At 45.4% G+C, this 17,947-nt stretch overlaps 1 protein-coding gene across 8 annotated transcripts in view; it reads left to right on the top strand.

Moving 5' to 3' along the window:
* The window catches only part of LOC119179739 (rab11 family-interacting protein 4A), a 259,471-nt gene that overhangs the window by 223,617 nt on the left and 17,907 nt on the right, over nucleotides 1-17,947 (top strand). For 5 of the 8 annotated variants that reach the window (XM_075869784.1, XM_037430858.2, XM_037430861.2 and 2 more), the window contains 4 exons: nucleotides 2,252-2,506; nucleotides 9,629-9,719; nucleotides 13,732-13,944; nucleotides 16,275-16,435. In XM_075869784.1, coding sequence (XP_075725899.1) covers nucleotides 2,252-2,506; nucleotides 9,629-9,719; nucleotides 13,732-13,944; nucleotides 16,275-16,435 — 720 coding nt within the window. The remainder of the gene's footprint in view (nucleotides 1-2,251; nucleotides 2,507-9,628; nucleotides 9,720-13,731; nucleotides 13,945-16,274; nucleotides 16,436-17,947) is intronic. The other 3 variants (XM_037430860.2, XM_037430859.2, XM_037430863.2) reach the window with 1 other exon arrangement.

Below are 17,947 nucleotides of genomic sequence, written 5' to 3'. Positions count from 1 at the left end.
AAAGCACTGCGCACTTACGACAACGATAACAAAAACATAAAAACGATAACAGTTTCATTGATTGACAGACAGGAGCGCGATTTCTTTTGTTAGTAAAGCTACTGAAGGGTGGCTAACACAGTTGTCTTTCTGCTTATCTATATGATATGCCTCCATTATCTCCCTTGACGTCTTGTTTCTACTCCTATACAGCAAGGTAGTGTCGCCAAAGCAAGGAGAGCATGCGCACTCATTGCAATGCATTGCCAAATGGGTTACAGGCCGACCTTTCAGGCTTGACATATGCTCTCTTAGCCTCGTGTTAATGCACCTGCCAGTCTGCCCTATATATACACAACCGCATGATAAAGGTATGCAATACACCACACTGTGTGCACATTCAACAAACCTGAGCTTATGTCTTATGCTACATCTCTTATGTGCGTTGGTCCCTCTGTCGCATTTCTGGTTGACCAACGCGCACACTCCTCCTATTTTGTTTTTGGCCGAAAACACTACTTTCACATCATACTTTCCAGCCACCTTTTTTAATCTATGTGAAAGCCTATGTACATAAGGGACCGCTACTACCTTAGAGCTAGAACCAGTCATCCCACCTGTTTCCAAACATGGCGCCGTTTCCCGTCTGAGCTCCTTTAATAACCTAGTGCCTACGGCCAACAACACAGAGAATGGGTACCCCTCGTCCTGGAGCCTAGAGACCTGTTCATGAAACGACGCATGAACAGTATGGAAACAGGATTTAACCAAGTCTCTGTGTTGTTGGCCGTAGGCACTAGGTTATTAAAGGAGCTCAGACGGGAAACGGCGCCATGTTTGGAAACAGGTGGGATGACTGGTTCTAGCTCTAAGGTAGTAGCGGTCCCTTATGTACATAGGCTTTCACATAGATTAAAAAAGGTGGCTGGAAAGTATGATGTGAAAGTAGTGTTTTCGGCCAAAAACAAAATAGGAGGAGTGTGCGCGTTGGTCAACCAGAAATGCGACAGAGGGACCAACGCACATAAGAGATGTAGCATAAGACATAAGCTCAGGTTTGTTGAATGTGCACACAGTGTGGTGTATTGCATACCTTTATCATGCGGTTGTGTATATATAGGGCAGACTGGCAGGTGCATTAACACGAGGCTAAGAGAGCATATGTCAAGCCTGAAAGGTCGGCCTGTAACCCATTTGGCAATGCATTGCAATGAGTGCGCATGCTCTCCTTGCTTTGGCGACACTACCTTGCTGTATAGGAGTAGAAACAAGACGTCAAGGGAGATAATGGAGGCATATCATATAGATAAGCAGAAAGACAACTGTGTTAGCCACCCTTCAGTAGCTTTACTAACAAAAGAAATCGCGCTCCTGTCTGTCAATCAATGAAACTGTTATCGTTTTTATGTTTTTGTTATCGTTGTCGTAAGTGCGCAGTGCTTTGTGTGTGTTTTTTTAGGTCACCAGGGAGCGCTGTTCCGAGGGTTAAAAAGAGTCAATGTTTTTCGAGTAATAAATCAGTTGTTAGATTGCGCCAGTTTGTATTCCTTTCTTTGTCCTTGTTCGCCTGCGCATACATTTTCAGGATGGAACATGTTTCTGTTTGTGATACTTGCATACAACACGAAAAACGCGCATGAACACGGTTGGGGGACATTGGGGACGTGCACTTACATGCCTTGTCGGCAACAGTGGTGGCCTGCCGCAACTGAGTGAGAAATAAGCCAAAAAAAAAAAGAAAGAAACCCGACGAAAACGGCCAGTTATCAAGAACGACTCCCGGTTATACGTAGCTGAGACCCACTGAAATTGTTCTAGCAGTATTAGTGTCGCACTAGAAACAGCGCGGCTTCTGAAGTTTTTATTTTACAATGAGGCACCGTGCGTTCTTTTTTTTTTCAGTGGGTGGTGTTCAATTGTCCTGGGAAGCTACACGCTTTGTTGTGTGATGAAATTTCACGAAAAAGTTCCAGTGGGTCTTTACTGCGTATAATCGGGAGTCGTTATTGATAACTAGTGTTCTGAAGACATGTCTTTCTTTTTACTTGTGGCAGGACGTCATTGTCGCCGCCGAAAAAAAGGCGCCACGTACAGATGCCCCCAAATCGTGGGAATGCTTGACGTCGCTGAAAGGAGCAAATGCTATTCGATGAAGCACTAGTTCCATTCATTTTTTTTTTTTTTGGTGGGACAGCGATGGCTGTCGGGGCACCCTGTATTCGTTCTCGGCCATATCCTAACCGACTGTAGCGCGATTCTTGTGTTCGGAAAGCAGGCCCAGTGGTCTCTTGGCGCCTGAGGGTCACCGTCGGGGCAGCTTCGAGGCCGAGGACCTCCTTACCCTGGGCGTTTCCTCGCCTAACCACCACCACCAAGAGGAAGAGGAGAGGCGGCAGCAGTGCGTGGACGAGCTGGGCGACCAGGTTCACCAGCTGCAGGGCCAGGTGGCGGCGCTCAGCGAGTCCCTGGCCTCCAATGGCGACCTCTACCGACGAGTCAAGCAGGAGAACGCCACGCTCGTGCACAGGTACACGTCTCACATCTGCTAGCGAATTAGAATGAGTTTAATTGAATTGACATCTTGTTCTGGGTGAATACAGATAAAATTATAGACCATCTTCCCGAAGGGAACGATCATGAGATGCGGAGCAGCAGAGGTGCGCACGCCGTTGCCCGACTGAAACAGGCGTCGACGCGGGTGCGGAAAGAACGGCCTGAAGCGAAATTCGGTGTAGCCTTTACTCGAGTAAACGCTTCTTTGAAATGCAAGGGCACCGAAGGAGGGTGGGGTTTAGGGCAAGTTTCATCGCAGATAAATCATCCGAAATAGTGTGTCCACTCGACGTGCTGTCGAGCGTTGCGTGCGGTGGAGAGAGTGAAGCGAGCGAGAAGTGTCTTGCGAGCGGGCGGAGGAGCAACACCACTTAGGGCCGTCCCACGCGCTTCCCGCACAGCCGCAACGCACTTGCTGGCACCCCTACCGCACGCAAGCGTGGGACAAATAAGCCAATTGGCAACGCTCTTTCACCCTCTGCTTGGGTGCGGTAGGTGTGCCGGCACGTGCGTTGCGGCTGTGCGGAAAGCGTGTGGGACGGCCCTTAGGTGTGTTTGCTCCTGAAGAGCTAGCAGCTGCTGTGGGTGAGGGATAGTGACGTCAACGCGCAGCTGCGACTCAACCTACTTGGCATCGTTCCAACTGCGACGGGGGAGTGCGGTGCGGCGCGTTCGCAAGAAGGTACGGACGGACAGCGTTACACAGGCTACTCCAAGAGCTGCTTCGCATCTAAAAACGGTCAGGTGGTCTTAGTTACCATTCGCGGTTTAGACGAAACTTACTTTGGGCGCAGATTTTGAGCTCTGAAATATGATTCTAAAGGTACGACATTCACAAATGGTGAAAGGGGGCTGGTTATTGCGTCTCAAAAAATGTATTGACAGCGTAAATAAGGCACAAAGAAAATAAAACACGATTATGGGCGCTGACTGCAAACTGATTATTTATAATGAGAAACCAAGATTGTGTGCGTACGTCAAAAATTAAGTAAAGTAAGCACGAACACAGACTACCTGACATTTCCGTTCTGTTAATGCATTATTTCATTCTAAGGTGTAGTTCTGTTAACTATGATTTTGTTTGGTGAACAACAACAACAACAACAACAACAACAACAACAACAACAACAACAACAACAACAACAACAAAAAGAATCGACAGGTAAGAGCACGTTTCCGCGGGAAAGGACAACGGTCTCTTTATTTATTCATATCACCCTGCAATGATTTACTGTACGCATGCCAGTGGCGAGTTCGACCTAAGAGCATTCTAGTCTGGATGTGAAGTTCCGCCAGTTTGTCATATTGCCATATTCCTTCCCAAGTTGTGTTAGCGCCACGTTGCACTCTCAGTAATTCTCAGCGTAAACTGCGCCTGCAGTGTTCCAAAAGCTTCAGCACTGTATAGTCGATCATTTTGTTAAGATTACGCCTACTTCGCGAACATTACGGATTATTTTGGAACCTACGTGGCTGCTAGTGATAACGCTAGAATATTCAACGACACGTGGATAAATGCCGACGCGCTTCACCTCCTGTCAGTTGATCGATAGCCGACAGTCTGCTGGCCGCTATATCAGTGCCAGTGGGTATCGCTGTAATCTGACCTTCAGTTTAGGGGCCACAAGTTCGGCCAAATAGTTTCCTTCGCACCTCGTCACGACCACGTGACAATATTTTGTAATGATGGCTCCACAGCCAATCGGGGCCAACAAGACTGACAGCGCGGCGGATATATCATGCCGGATTCTCCATCGCAAAATCTGGATGCAACGCCGTGCCGCCATGTGTCGTGCTGTCAACTCTTAAACAGTGAGGCGCACCAGTGCGCCTCCTGAATCCTAATTTTGTTTGTTTGCTGAGCGAACATCCAAGTATAGTTCACCACAATTCCATGTAAGCAGAGCATAGCATATACACAGACGCGGTTTTTTTGCTGTTCGATGCAAATGTATCGATTTCTAAATATACTTGCTTGTTCTTCTGAGGAAAGTGATAGCCCTAGTTCAAAGCATCGTTTCCTTACAACCAGTACTAGAAATTTGTTCCAAGTTCGTGGCGTGGGACAAGAACCAGGCTCGAGCGTATTCCAAATGTTACGCAGAGGTTTTTAAGGGGGCAAGTTGGGTTATCAACATTGTGCAAAACTGTGCCCCTCCCCCACACCTTTTTATGATTAAGAACAAAAAAAAACTGGTCAACGCGAGTCACGATATGCGAAGTGCCGGGCGTCATGCGTTACGTCAGTGGTGGCGCCGGAATTTCGGTTCGCGTAGAGTTGCTGCATTATGCTACCTTCTAAAGGTAGCATAATGCTGTAACACTATAGCTGCACAGAGCGGCTCCTTATTTTTCCGAACTGTTCGATATTTCGCTGTGAACCTGTTTATGGCTACGGGCCGGCGTGTAAAGTAAACAAAAAGGCGTACGATATTGCTGCAGGTGGCGAAATGACGCGAAAATTTTAGCCTCGAAGGCAAGAGGAGCTCTTGCATAAAAAACGATAAACCATGCTATTTCTGTTCTTTCGAGAGAAACGGGGTTGCAATGCGCTATACAGTATTTCATTTTGCGACCGTCGTTGATGAGATGTGCATCATGGAAACATCGGAACCTTAGTGTGACTTTTTATTCGCTCAGTGGAATCAATAATGGTAATCTAGTATAAATTCACCATAGCCATATTCTATATGTGTGCCAGACCCACGATAGTCGCACTTTCGCTGGAATTAGTCTTCGCAGTATACTGCAATGGCTCTGATTTCTTTTTCTTTTTTGGTTTTTATAATCAAGCTCGCTTTGATGCGCGAATTTCTTCTTGAAATGCGCGAAAGGGGCGCATGACGGAAATGGTTTCACGGAGGGTTGCAATCTTCCTGTCGTTTGACGATAGCGGTTATCGCACTGCTGTCGTGGAATGGCCTGTCCCATTCTGTCGCCGTAAGCATCTCGCAAGCAGCGTTTGCTCAAAAGCTTAAGCACTAATTATTCTTTCTTAATTTTCTACTCCAACTGAGCGCTGGCCACCTAGCGGCCCCGCATGAAAATGGCGCTAACAGAGTCAACCTTAAAAGACGTGTCACCACGTTGCGCGCTTTGAGAAACGGCCGCATAGTTTATTTTCGCCACGCCACACGCGCGAACACCCCCCCCCCCCCCCTCACCCCACAAAAAAAAAATAAATTCAAAGACCATTGAAGTTTTCTGCAATGCGTGGCATCGCGGTGGAAAGATGGCAACGTAAGCAAGCAAACGAGTGGCACAATAACGTTTTTGCACCATGTCACCACAGAACACCCCAACATATTTTGCTTACATAAGCAGCACGTAATCGTACGCGCTTCTCCGTACTAATTGGAAGCAGCGGATTCAGTCGTTTGCTGACGGCAAAAGTTGACAGTAAATCTCACTCAACACGGGGCATTACGGCACTGGCCGGCTACCTCACAGCAATGAGAGTTCGCAAAACAAGAAGCACGAACCGCTTCGCCACCGAAGTCACCCCTCAATAAGGATTCCGTGCACGAGAACGACATCACCAAGCACCGAGAAGGCACATGTTTGTGTGCACGCGAGACCGACGCGAAAGAAATAGCAAACTCCTATCAGCACGTGAAAACGTCGATGACGACGGATCTGACACAGAACGTTTGTTCCACTTCTCAGGAAAAAGGCATGCTCATATCCAAGGCTTCCTTAGACACTTCTTGTCATCTGTTTGGCCGTGATACTATAACCGTTGTCACAGTTTTCAGTTTTTTTTTTGTAACCTGGCCCCGACTTGTCAGTTTCAAACGAACTGCGATTTGTAAAAAAAAAAAAGTGCCGCGGAAACCGTGACGTTTTGGTGACAGCAACGAATTTGTCACGTGGGCGAAACGGTTCGACCTGCAAAAACACCGTCGCGTTAGGCGTAGTCATTCTTGTTTTTTTGTTTTTTCGACCAGTGTTGCAAGCACAAGGAGCCTTTTATGCAGTTTCGATATCCTACGTGCTTGATATAATATTTCAAACTTTTGCGTCCGCGTCTCCTGTTTATATATATATATATATATATGTATATATATATATATATATATTAATGAGATCTAACAGACAGTAATGCCAAGGAAAGTACAGCGGAAGATATTAGAGCAAATTGTAATGTAAATATGAAGAAAAGTGGGAGAAAAGATAACTTGCCGTGGGCAGGATTGGGGCAGCAGGGCAGATCCTGCCCACGGCAAGTTATCTTTTCACCCACTTTTCTTCATATTTATATTACAATTTGGTCTAATATCTTCCCCTGTACTTTGCTTGGCATTATTGTCTGTGAGATCTCTCTCTCTCTCTCTTTCTCTCTCTCTCTCTCTCTCTATATATATATATATATATATATATATATAATGTGTGTGTGTGTGTGTGTGTGGCTACAATTGGTAACCCACCCCTTATGTAATAACCCCCTTTAGATGGCCCTTATGGAAATAAAAGTGCGTAAGTGAAGAACGAGACGTGTTGCGACAGGCTGTCAGGGAAGAAACAGTATTGTTCGTGCCACCGTCCGAGGCCACTCATTCATCTCGGGGCCAAATTGCCGACGCTATTACCCCGCGCCGCCACTGCGTCTTAGCCGTCTTCTCAGAACCTGAGCGCTCTTCCGCGGGACTTGTGTTCGTTCCGCGTCGTCTGCTAGGCGCGTCGTCTGCTCTCGAGCGGCACGACCCGCGCGCATGCGTACGAGAGGTAATGTCGGTGACGACACAAGCGTGCGCGAGTCATCCAGCCAGCCAACGCGGGCGCCGGGATAAAACAAAAACGGATACGCCAAACAAACCGCTGCGCCCGGAGAAAGCTTGCGAGGAAACCACTGCGCCACCTTTTCTTACCTGTTCGTGAGCATTTTTTTTTTTTTTGCCTACGAACCCGTTCGCCCTCGCACTGACGCGAACGGGCGAATCGAAACCAGTTGGAGTTCGCAGAACCGTGCATGGTAGTTGTAAAATGAGCAACATATGAAAAGAGACGAAAGCGGGCACTGAGCGGGCGCCGCCGGCGGAGCGAGGAGGTCGGCGCAGTTCTTTTGTCGACGCCGACCTCGCGCTGGCCGCGTGTGGGAGCTGGCGTTTCCCGGGGCAACGTTCTTGTTTTCATTTGTTGCATCGACCCCCGTCGAGCAGCTGGCTAGGCCTCTTTCGCGTGGCAGCCAGCAAGGCGACCGACCGCAACGCAGTGGTTCTGCACGGGACTGTCCTGCGCGGTCGTCTGCTAGTGGCTGCCACGCAGACGATTCAAAGGTGGGAGCGGTTTCTATTCTGCTCCGTGTGATCCTGCACTTGAACGACGACGACGACGACGCGAAAGCGTCGAGGCGTGTGCGCAGCGCGTTTTGTGCCCAGGACGCCTCGGTCTTGGGTTCTACGAAGGTTCAACGGGCGCCCAAACGGCGAGTTTCGTTGCGGGAGACGAGCGGTCGTCTGTGCGTGGTGTGGTGATGGTCGTTAGGCCTAAACTCCCGGCACGTTTGTGACATCTCCAACTGGGCGTGGTGGCGGCGTTGAGGTACGGATCTTTTCTGAGATCCCCTGTTTTTTGTCGTTGTAGGTGAGTGGGTTTTATCAGCGCGCGATGAGGGCTGTTCTGCTTGAGTTGGGATAGAGAATGTCGTTTTACGGTGCCGCTCGCCAGCCGCGTCGTCTGCTTGAAGTACTAGTGGTGTCGCTCCGCCTATCGGTGCCGCTTGGCGTTTAGTGGCGGCGCTATTTTTAATGTGGTTTAGATTCGATTAGATCGCAATGATTTTCCCATCCACATTTACATTGGAGATAAACAAGGTTTAGTAAGCAGCACGCCTTTGTTCGAGTGGATGCAAGCTCACTGGCTACAAAATTGCGCTGCTTTCCCGTTATTTACTCATCAACGTGGCAGCTAGAAGTGGGTGAACTTTGCCACTGCGCTCATAAAAAAATGCAGCAAATGAAATCTAAAACCTGAATCGTCAGATGCTGTTGGCAGCACCCCCCCCCCCCCCCCCCCGCGTTTCCGGAAGTGGTGGCACAGGGAAGGTGAAGCACGGGGTTAGTTCAATAGTTGCCGATTGAACTTTCTAACACTGGCCTAGAACCCTGTGCAACAGCAACAACAACAAAAAAAAAAGCTCGTAGATCTGCATTGGTAGAACGATTTCAGATATTTTTGAAACTACTTAAGCTTCGTTTTTTATTGTTTTGTAATATAGTCGTCTGTATATATATATATATATATATATATATATATATATATATATATATATAAAAGGGAAAGAGGTGTATACTCAAGGGCTCGTTTTTCCGTGTTTTGACAGAATAATAGCGGTATCTAACAGACAATAATGCCAAGGGAAGTATAGGGGAGGTTATTAGTCGGAATCGTTAGATAAATGTGAAGAACGAAGAGTGGGTGAAAAAATATTTTGCCGTGGGCAGGAACCGAACCTGCGACCTTCGAATAACGCGTTCGATGCTCTACCACTGAACTACCACGGTGGCTATCCGTCCAGCCACTTTATGGGCTATATATGTGAATTTAAACGTGGGAGTATCAGTCAGCGCCATCTGTATCCATGGCGGCGAGTGTGGCACGTATATATATATATATATATATATATATATATATATATATATATATATATATATATATATATATATATATATATATATATATATATATATATATATATGCCCAATTGATGGTAATCAAAATAATACTCATAACGAGCCACTGTGGGGCTTCGTTTTAGTGGTGTCCTCCATATATATTCTTCCCCAGCCAGCCTAGCATCCTTCCGTGGTAATGCGGCAGTTTTATTTTTACACACTGGGCAATTACAAACACATCTCGCAGTGTAGTTCGACATTTCTATCCTAGCTTCTTGCGAGGCTCTTGCTGTTTCATATTTGCAGGTTGTAGCTCTTGGGATCAATCTGTGTGTATAGTTATGCCTGCATTGCTTGGGCCCGAGTCTTTGACAGTAATCTTAGCGTGTGAACTGCCCGGTGTTGGGTATGAATTTACCAGTGAGCAAAAAAAGTTGGGTATCGATAAATAACAAGTCATGGTATTGTTCTTGCCATGGCAGGATCCACAACCTGGAAGAGCAAATCCGGGAGCTGGAGGTCCGGTCAGAAGAGCGTGTCCACGAGGAGGAGAGGAGGCTCAAGGATGCTCTGGTGAGCAAAAATTGTGCTAACTTTCATATTCCCTTCTTGTAGGTGTTTTGTGAAAGCTTTACTCGACTGGTGTTTGCTGTAGTCTCATCTCCGCGAACGAAGGCGGTGCTGGATTTTGCCAGCAAATTTTTAATAGCCAAAAGTGTTTGAAAAATTCGCATTCGATGGTTCCAAAACAGTGAGTGGCTTCACGGTGAAAGTCAAATTTTTTGGTGTTGTGTTTGCTCCGGATCCTCTGTCCAGCAAAGCCAATGGGTGCGGTAGTGCCGGAGCTCTGCAAGCAGCATAAAGCGAGGCAAAGAAAGGGGACGGGACTGGCACGTAATAATGGTTACAGGAAACTGCCTTTGTGCAATTTCTTGTGACACATCATTCGAAACCGAAACTGACCGGAAGTCCATGACTCAGATTAGCAACTTGAATTTCGGACGTGAAATACCCGACACCACACTTGACCTCTTAATTTAAAATGCTACAAAATCTACGCAAGCACAAAGACGTATGGAAAGCTGATGTAGTTTGTAATTATTCATTCTGAAAAACCAGTCGGGGGAAATGCCTTTTGTGGTATCGCGACTTCTTTGTCACCCCTGTGTTTTTACACCTTGTCCTTTCGAACAAGAACTACCCTGCAACTAACTCAAATGGGTGCATGCACAAGAAATCTGTCGCAGCCTGCAGTTTGTGATGCACGTTGAAGTGAATGATTGCGGATAAGTTTCCTTTAAACTGGCTGCCACCACATGCGACTTCGCTAGTCATTTCTCGCGACTTCGCTAGTCGGGAGAAACGGTGTTGAGAGCGAAATCATCGTCCGTACACAATTCCTAGCAGCTGGAAGTCGTGCTCCAATATCACCCTTATTTGAGAAGCAAAGATCAAATTGTAGCTCAATCTCCAGGTTGGCAGTGTATACTGAGAGAAACTTCAGAGTTGTTTGCTTTTTTAATTGACAAATGTGATGGCCGTGTCCGCTTTGACTGCATTTACAGGAGATTAGTTTTGAGAAAGTGGCTGCTGCCTTTCTTAATATGGGCAGTCATTTCTTTTTAGCATATATGCCTTTGATTTTCCCATTAATGTGTTGAATGCATGCAATTTATGAATGAATACATGTTGGGAATCAATAGAAAAAACATTTTCTATGTTGCAGTTATCGAACAAATGGAATAAACTACTGGAGTCTAATGGAAATATTGAATGTATTGATTTTGTCTGTATTTATAAAAATCACCATGTTAATATTTTTTCTGTTGACTTCTTGCTATTGATCATTTTTATTTCCCATGTAACTGTGTATTGTTTTCACTATTTTATGCAATCCTGCCCCTATACTGTAGTCGTGTTTGTCTGTTACAAGTGTTTTTTCTTCTTAGTTTTTCTTTTGCCTCTTCACTCCACACTGGGACGTTAAACTCCACATATCAATCAATCAAATCTTCACTCCACAGTGTACTTGCATGTAGTTTGTGGGTATTAAATGTGGATGAATGAATTAACGAAGACACTGTTAGGCAGTGTACAAAGGCTTTTGGGAGTTTTCAAGGGCCCATAAACCACCAAGAGGTCGAAATTCAGTTGACGTGGAGAAATTGGGCAAGAAATTGTGTATGATGAACATGGAGCTGTGAGAATTTTTTTGAAATTGTGCCATGATAGTGGAGTTGAACCCGTTTGATAATTGAAACCGTTACAATCCCTGCTTTCGTTCTCTACTTCACTACGCTATATGGTATTCTCTTCCAAAGCCACTTTGCCCCCTCGCTGAGCACCCCTCCCATCCCCCTCTCGATCTCGGGTAGCATACATCATCACTGACGTGCTGCTTGAAACACCATCTGCTTCCGGTTGCCGTGACTTCGTCCATAGACTTCGACGGCGTGCCTGTTGGCGAGCTGCAGCTGTCGTGCCGGCTTGTGCTTATACGAATTGTGCCGGTATGGACCCTGCGATGCACGCACACCTTCAAAGAATCACCAACACTCTAGCGGTTTGATTCTGCCATAAGCCTGATGGGCTCGAGCCAGGCATTTCGTAAGGTGGCATGAATGGATGAATAAAAGCCTCCGCAAAACATTTTGATTCAGTTCGTGCTGTTGCGTTACGGGCCGCAGTTGCAGATTTGCATGCGGGCGCATGCACGCGGCAACACAACGAACAACAAGCAGCGCGGACCACTGCTTGCAGACTAACTGCAAGTCACAGGCTCTTGCTTTATCAATCGCAGCATATTTTGTACGGTGGGTCTGAGATATTCGTACGGCGCGTCACATGGAGGCACAAGAGGCTTGGAAAGGAGGAATTTTTTTTTCGAAATACGTGGCGTGCCAGTGGCTCGTAGCACTGGCACGTGTAAAGTTGTTGATTGCGAAGGCATTCTGCACATGTGTGTGTCTATTCGGAATGTTCGAAAAAATATCGCAGGTGGCTTGGTGGCCCTATAGACTACCTCCAATTCTTTTGCTCATTATTAACAAACCACCAAAAAGTTAGGCAAGTTCTCAGGGATTCATCATAAAAGATGGTAGACATAAACACAAACTATCAACTGAAAGGCCACACTGTAGCGGAAAAGGCAGACACAATACTTGGCAACTTATCCTCAAAAGTTAAGGAATGGCAGTACGGCCTCTCGTAGAGGCAAAAGCGCGGGTATATATCAGATGTGACGGTTTATGCTTTTGATTTTTTTCTGTAAGTTGATATAAGGCTTGCTCGCACGTGAGGTGGTACTGCGGATATGTGAAGCTTCGCCCATCAAATGCACGTCTTTTGTTGCGAATTCATGTACAACTGCACATTCATGAAGTTGTGGTATGCGTTTATAGCTACAACAAGTCATATAGGCTGGCTCTCTTGTGTCCATACATGCACACCAGTAATGGTAGCATATATTCTAAAAACTGATTAAATGGTAATAATTACCTTTGTTAAAAAAACTTTAAATGTAATAATTTATCTTATAAACTAAAGCTAGTTGAAAAAACTTCATTACTAGGCTTCGACGAATATATCTTTTCGGTGCAAAGCATGTTAGAAGCAAACGGTAGTACACTCAAACATCGTTGTAGCGAACCTAGGTATAACAGAATATTGCTTATAACAAAGTAAATGAATGGCCTTGTAATAGTGTTAAGAATGACCGTTTTTAACAAATCTTTGGATATAACGAACTTATTTTGTGATATGCAACTTTGTGATAATGAGACTAAAGTGTAATTAGGGGCAAGTAATTGCAAAGTTAATTCAAATGGTGGCAAGATTTGAATTGTAGTAAGACACAAACTATAAGTGGCAAAGTAGGTCTTTCAATTATCCATATTTATTCTGTATAAGAACTTGCAGCATGTGTTTAAACATTGCCATGTGTTAATTGGGGTGCAGAAATAAAGTGTAGACTTAAACTTGAGTGTGACTTCACAGTGGCTTGAATTATTCCTGGTCAGGTGGTTTCATGGCTTAGCGGCCCCATGGTGCAGTGAAAAGGTTTATCTGCACTAAGGGCTCTTTTGATAGGTTTCAAATACTTTGTAATTACAGACATTTTAAATTTTTCTCTAAATGGATTCAAGGATTATACTAATTTGGAATGTTTGCACAAGTCTGGATGCTACTATTCTATGTAACTCTTGAAAAGCGATCTCACTGTTTTTCATGCATTTACTCACATTCATATGTGCAATAATATAATTCATGTATTAACTCACATATACTACTTACAGCACATACACATTGAAATATCAAATTTTCTCTGCTTGAGGTTTGACTCTGAGATTGACTTGTCTTTGCTATTGCTCTGTGCTTTTTAGTCATTTTTTATGCCTCAAGGAAAGCGTACATTACATATTTTTAGCCAAAAGTAATTGGAAAAATAATTGGCAAAAGAAACCACCCTGTAATTATTTGCTTGATGTGAATCATCATGTTACTCTATTAGTCTCACATTGGTAATTAGTTGTCATTACTGCCGAGTCCAATTGTAAACCTTACCCCGCTGTGATGACATCATCAGAGTCGCCAGGAGCGGGAGAGTGCCCTGGAGCTGGAGCGGTGTGGCACGCAGCTGCGGGCCCTGCAGCAAGAGCAGCGTGCCCTGCAGGAGGAGGCCTTGCGGCTGCGTGCGCTCACAGACAGACTCAAGGGCGAGAAGGAGCAGGCCCTAGAGCAGCTCGATCAGAGTCAGGCGCAACTGGCACAGCTGCGCGAAGAGCACCAGCGACTGCAGGTGGGCCTCACTCCCAACACAGGAACATTTCTCGTCGTCATCATGTGATCAGTACCCTTGACTAGCTTACTGTATTTGAGAAAATTACACCATATCTCGCTAAAGGGAACCATGTGTCGATGCGAGTTAGAGGGCAGATGGTGAACGGCACCCACAGAAACTCGCCTACGTTGCCTTTAGCAGATGCTGACAGTGGCAGAACCTCTAGGCTGACAGCGACCGTCGCTTGATGTCTGTGAACGCTGCCAGTGACCAGCAGTGCCAGTGACCATGACTATAGCACTGGGAAACATCGGCTCCCTCAACGCGCAGGCTAGAGAGACATCGAATGTGATCCTGTGGTAACTAAAGCAGACACGCTCAGTCTCGCGGAAACATGGGACACCGCAAGATCGACGACCAAGGGCTATGAAAAAGCAAATGCGCTCTATCTCATGGAACGTGGAATGCGCTTCCATGGGGAGCCTAAGAGAGAAGAGAAAGAAGAGGGGGGAAGGCGCATGCACAGTGGAGGTATGGCTGTCGCATTGCTGAGTAAGCGTTTCGTTGCCTTGACCGGCGACTCAGGAAAGAGGGAGGGGTGGCCACGTCGCACACCGGATTGAACTCCCCCATAAACTGCTTCACATATAAAAAATATCTGAGTAGAAGCTTATCAATTTGAAGCCCACTTATTCAGGACATAAACGAATCTAGCATGTTTTTTGATCCTGGTGAGCATGTCCATTGATTAATGACGGAAAACTCTGGTTCATTCGGCCATGCTTGACTGCAACTAGGTTAGTTCAGACAAACCTCTAAGCGTGCCAAGTGTTAAGTGCCACAAATGTGAGACGCAAAGAAGGCGATATGGTAGAGGCCAGTGCCAGTGCACATTAAAGAATGCCAGGTGGTCAAAATTTCTAGAGTCCTCTGTTTACTCTCAAACGGTCATTCAAAAGATACAAAACACCCTAAGCATGCAGTTGATGAACTTAACTAACGAGCTATGTGTTTTCTTCAATTGCTATTGATAAAACACAGAGGTGCCATCACAGACATTTCTGTGGTATTATTTTTTGTTCAGATATGTAAAAACTAATCTGTGATGATCATGTCTCCTTTAGTCATTTTTTAATAAGCTGCTATGGTTCTTCATTTCACCATTAGCTTTCTTTGCTTGGTCAGGCTAGCTATAGGTCATATTTTTACTTCGTGCATTTTATGTTTTGATTAGGCTTGAATGGTGTGCAGCAAAACGGGCTTTTATTGGTTGTCTGTCATGGGCGCAGTAGGTGTCTTAAAATTGCCACTAGCAACATGTGCTCCAAAAGCCAGTTTTGCTGCTTCAAAACGCTTTTTTTGCCTGCTCCAAAACAACCTAAGCCAGTAGCATCACTGTCTGTGGTATCGACTATGAGAAGTAGTTTTTTTTTACCTTCAAAGGTACCCTCAATAGGTACAGTTACTTTCTTTGAAGCAGCCTCAGATTAATTTTCCTTATGGCAGATTTTGAAAGACAAAGCTTTTTATGTTTTTTTGTGTAATGTGTATGTTTTTCCCTAGCATGTTGTCATGTTAAACATAGAAGCATCGACTCTTGAAATATTGATAAAGCTACTCTTTACGCATTTTTAGCTCTGTGTGCTTGAATCCAACCTATTCTCTGCTTTTCCTCTTTTCTCATTTCGCAGTTTTCTGCAAACACATGAAAATTTCTGTCTGGGCCAACATTACCTTTAGCAGCCATAATCTTTAACAACATGGTATACAGTTATAATGAGCGAGTGCTTAAGGCATTAATTACCCTAAATATAGATATGTATACATATACGGTGAGTGATGGCGACGCTGATGCAGATGTCATTGCTGGCGGAACAGTCCAGTGGAGAATGTCCATATAATTGCTATTGCAATAAAAAAAAAAAAAACTGATGCGTTTAGATTTGTGAGTAATGTACATGTGCATTATGTCAATATGGAACATGCACACAGATACGCACGTGCACACATGCACAAATACATGCACACACTATAATGAGAGTAAGTGGAAAGTAAGGGTTTATACCTACTGCCCTCACTCTGGTGGGCTACAAAAGTAGGTGCCCTGCCTTGCCGAGTCGATAAAGTCAATAAAAAATATTCTATCGTACTTGTGCTGGGGAAACCGTGCGTGCTTACGTCAAACGTTTGGGTCATTCACACTTTTGGTTACGAAGCAAGGGGAAATACGAATAGAAATCACTGGGTTCCCATGCAAGTCACTTCCTCGGGTATCACTGTAGAGGAGCTGCCTTGCGCTTATTTTAACTGCTGCAGTGTTGCACTGTGTGGCGGTATCCCTTTCGCAGGAGCTGTGCAGGCGTGAACGTGAGGAGGCCCAAGCACAGCGTAGCTTGCAAGCGCAGCTGCTCCAGGAAGTTGGGCGAGAGCTGGAGGAACTCCGGCGGCTGCGCACGGACCGTGATGGAAGGCCACGTAGTCCATCCCTCTTGGACATGCTGCCCGCCAGGTGAAATTGCCACTGTTTTCTGCACTTTTTTTTTGTAACCCTCAAACTACCTAATTATAGCCGACCTTTTGCAGAACACATCTTTTTTCGCTTTGCTTCAGAAATTGAACACTAAAAAAAGGGCCCCGTTGAAGTTCACATCTTTTTTCGCTTTGCTTCAGAAATTGAACACTAAAAAAAGGGCCCCGTTGAAGTTTTCTGAGTAATCACTGAATGATGTCGCTGTTTGAGTTTTCCTCACGAAATCATTGGCGTAAAAATTTTGGGATCTGCCTAGTGTAAGTGGAATTACAGATATCTTCTACACACTTTGTTTATTTTCATTGAATTTATTTTACTCACAGGATCAAAGTATTACAGAGGGGAGTTGTTAACAATACACACAAATGTAAAACGAAAACAAAGCAGCAAAATTAGCTAGGTAACACAAGAAGTAATTGGTCAGTCAAGTCCAAGAGTGATGTTCGAAATGGCCAAGTGAAACTTTGAGTGGTCCTTGATAAAAACACTAGTGCCGGGAAGGTGGTTCTATTTTCGAGATGTCCTGGGAATAAATGATTCGTGACAGGTTCTGGTATGGCAGTGCATTGTCCCAACCGCATGGACATGATCAATGCAAGAAGAAATGTAAGAAGGAGATGATATAAGGTTTTCACGCATGTAAGCATTGTAGAAATATAAATTACGTAATAAAGCAAGGCGAAAATGCTAACGTCTGAATGAGAGGGGGGAGGAAGTAGTAAGAAGTTCTTCATGGCAGTCACGCTTGATGGTCGGCTGCAGTTGTTATAAATGAAACGAGCGGCATTATTTCGGATTAGCTGGATGATGCATAATCCAGATAGATGATGCATACCATAATTACTCGAATCTAACGCGCACCTTTTTTCCGGTTTAGCGAGTTCATAAATCGCATGCGCGTTAGAATCGAGTGCGAACAAAAAAATTACGGTCAATCTATTGCCATCGGCAAATCCAAAATGGCCGCCCCCTACGTGCGTCGGCATGGCGCGTCGGCCATTTCTGCCTATGTGTTTCTCATGTGCGGCTCTTCGTACGTGTGTTGAGGAGTTCGTCATCTAGTAGTGCATTAGCATCGACGGCGTGGAAGGGCAGACTCCAAAAACTCGAGTGCACCACGATGCCGCTTTTAAAAGAAAAGTCATCGCGTGTGCAGAAACGGACGAAAATCAGGCTGCATCGCGGTCGTTCGGAGTTCCCGAAACGTGCATGCGGGACCGGCGGAAACAAAAGCAAAAGATTGTCGACAGCAAAGCTTCACGCAAAGGCTTCAGTGGACCACAAAAGGGTCGGTTTCCGTAAATTAAAGAGCTGCCCGGCGAGTATGTGCTTGAGCAACGAGCGGCACAGCGGCCCGTGACGACAGAACTGCTCCAAGTGCGGGCTATGCAATTAGTCTTAGAAAAAGGTCTAATGCGGAGCCAGTTTAAAGCGAGCAAGTGCTGGCTAACTAACTTTATGAAGAAGAAAGGCTTTTCCCTCCGAAGGGGA

The sequence above is a fragment of the Rhipicephalus microplus genome, chromosome 7 (genome assembly GCF_043290135.1).
Source record: "Rhipicephalus microplus isolate Deutch F79 chromosome 7, USDA_Rmic, whole genome shotgun sequence".
Taxonomy (NCBI): domain Eukaryota; kingdom Metazoa; phylum Arthropoda; class Arachnida; order Ixodida; family Ixodidae; genus Rhipicephalus; species Rhipicephalus microplus.
This window is presented reverse-complemented; position numbering and strand designations above follow the sequence as displayed.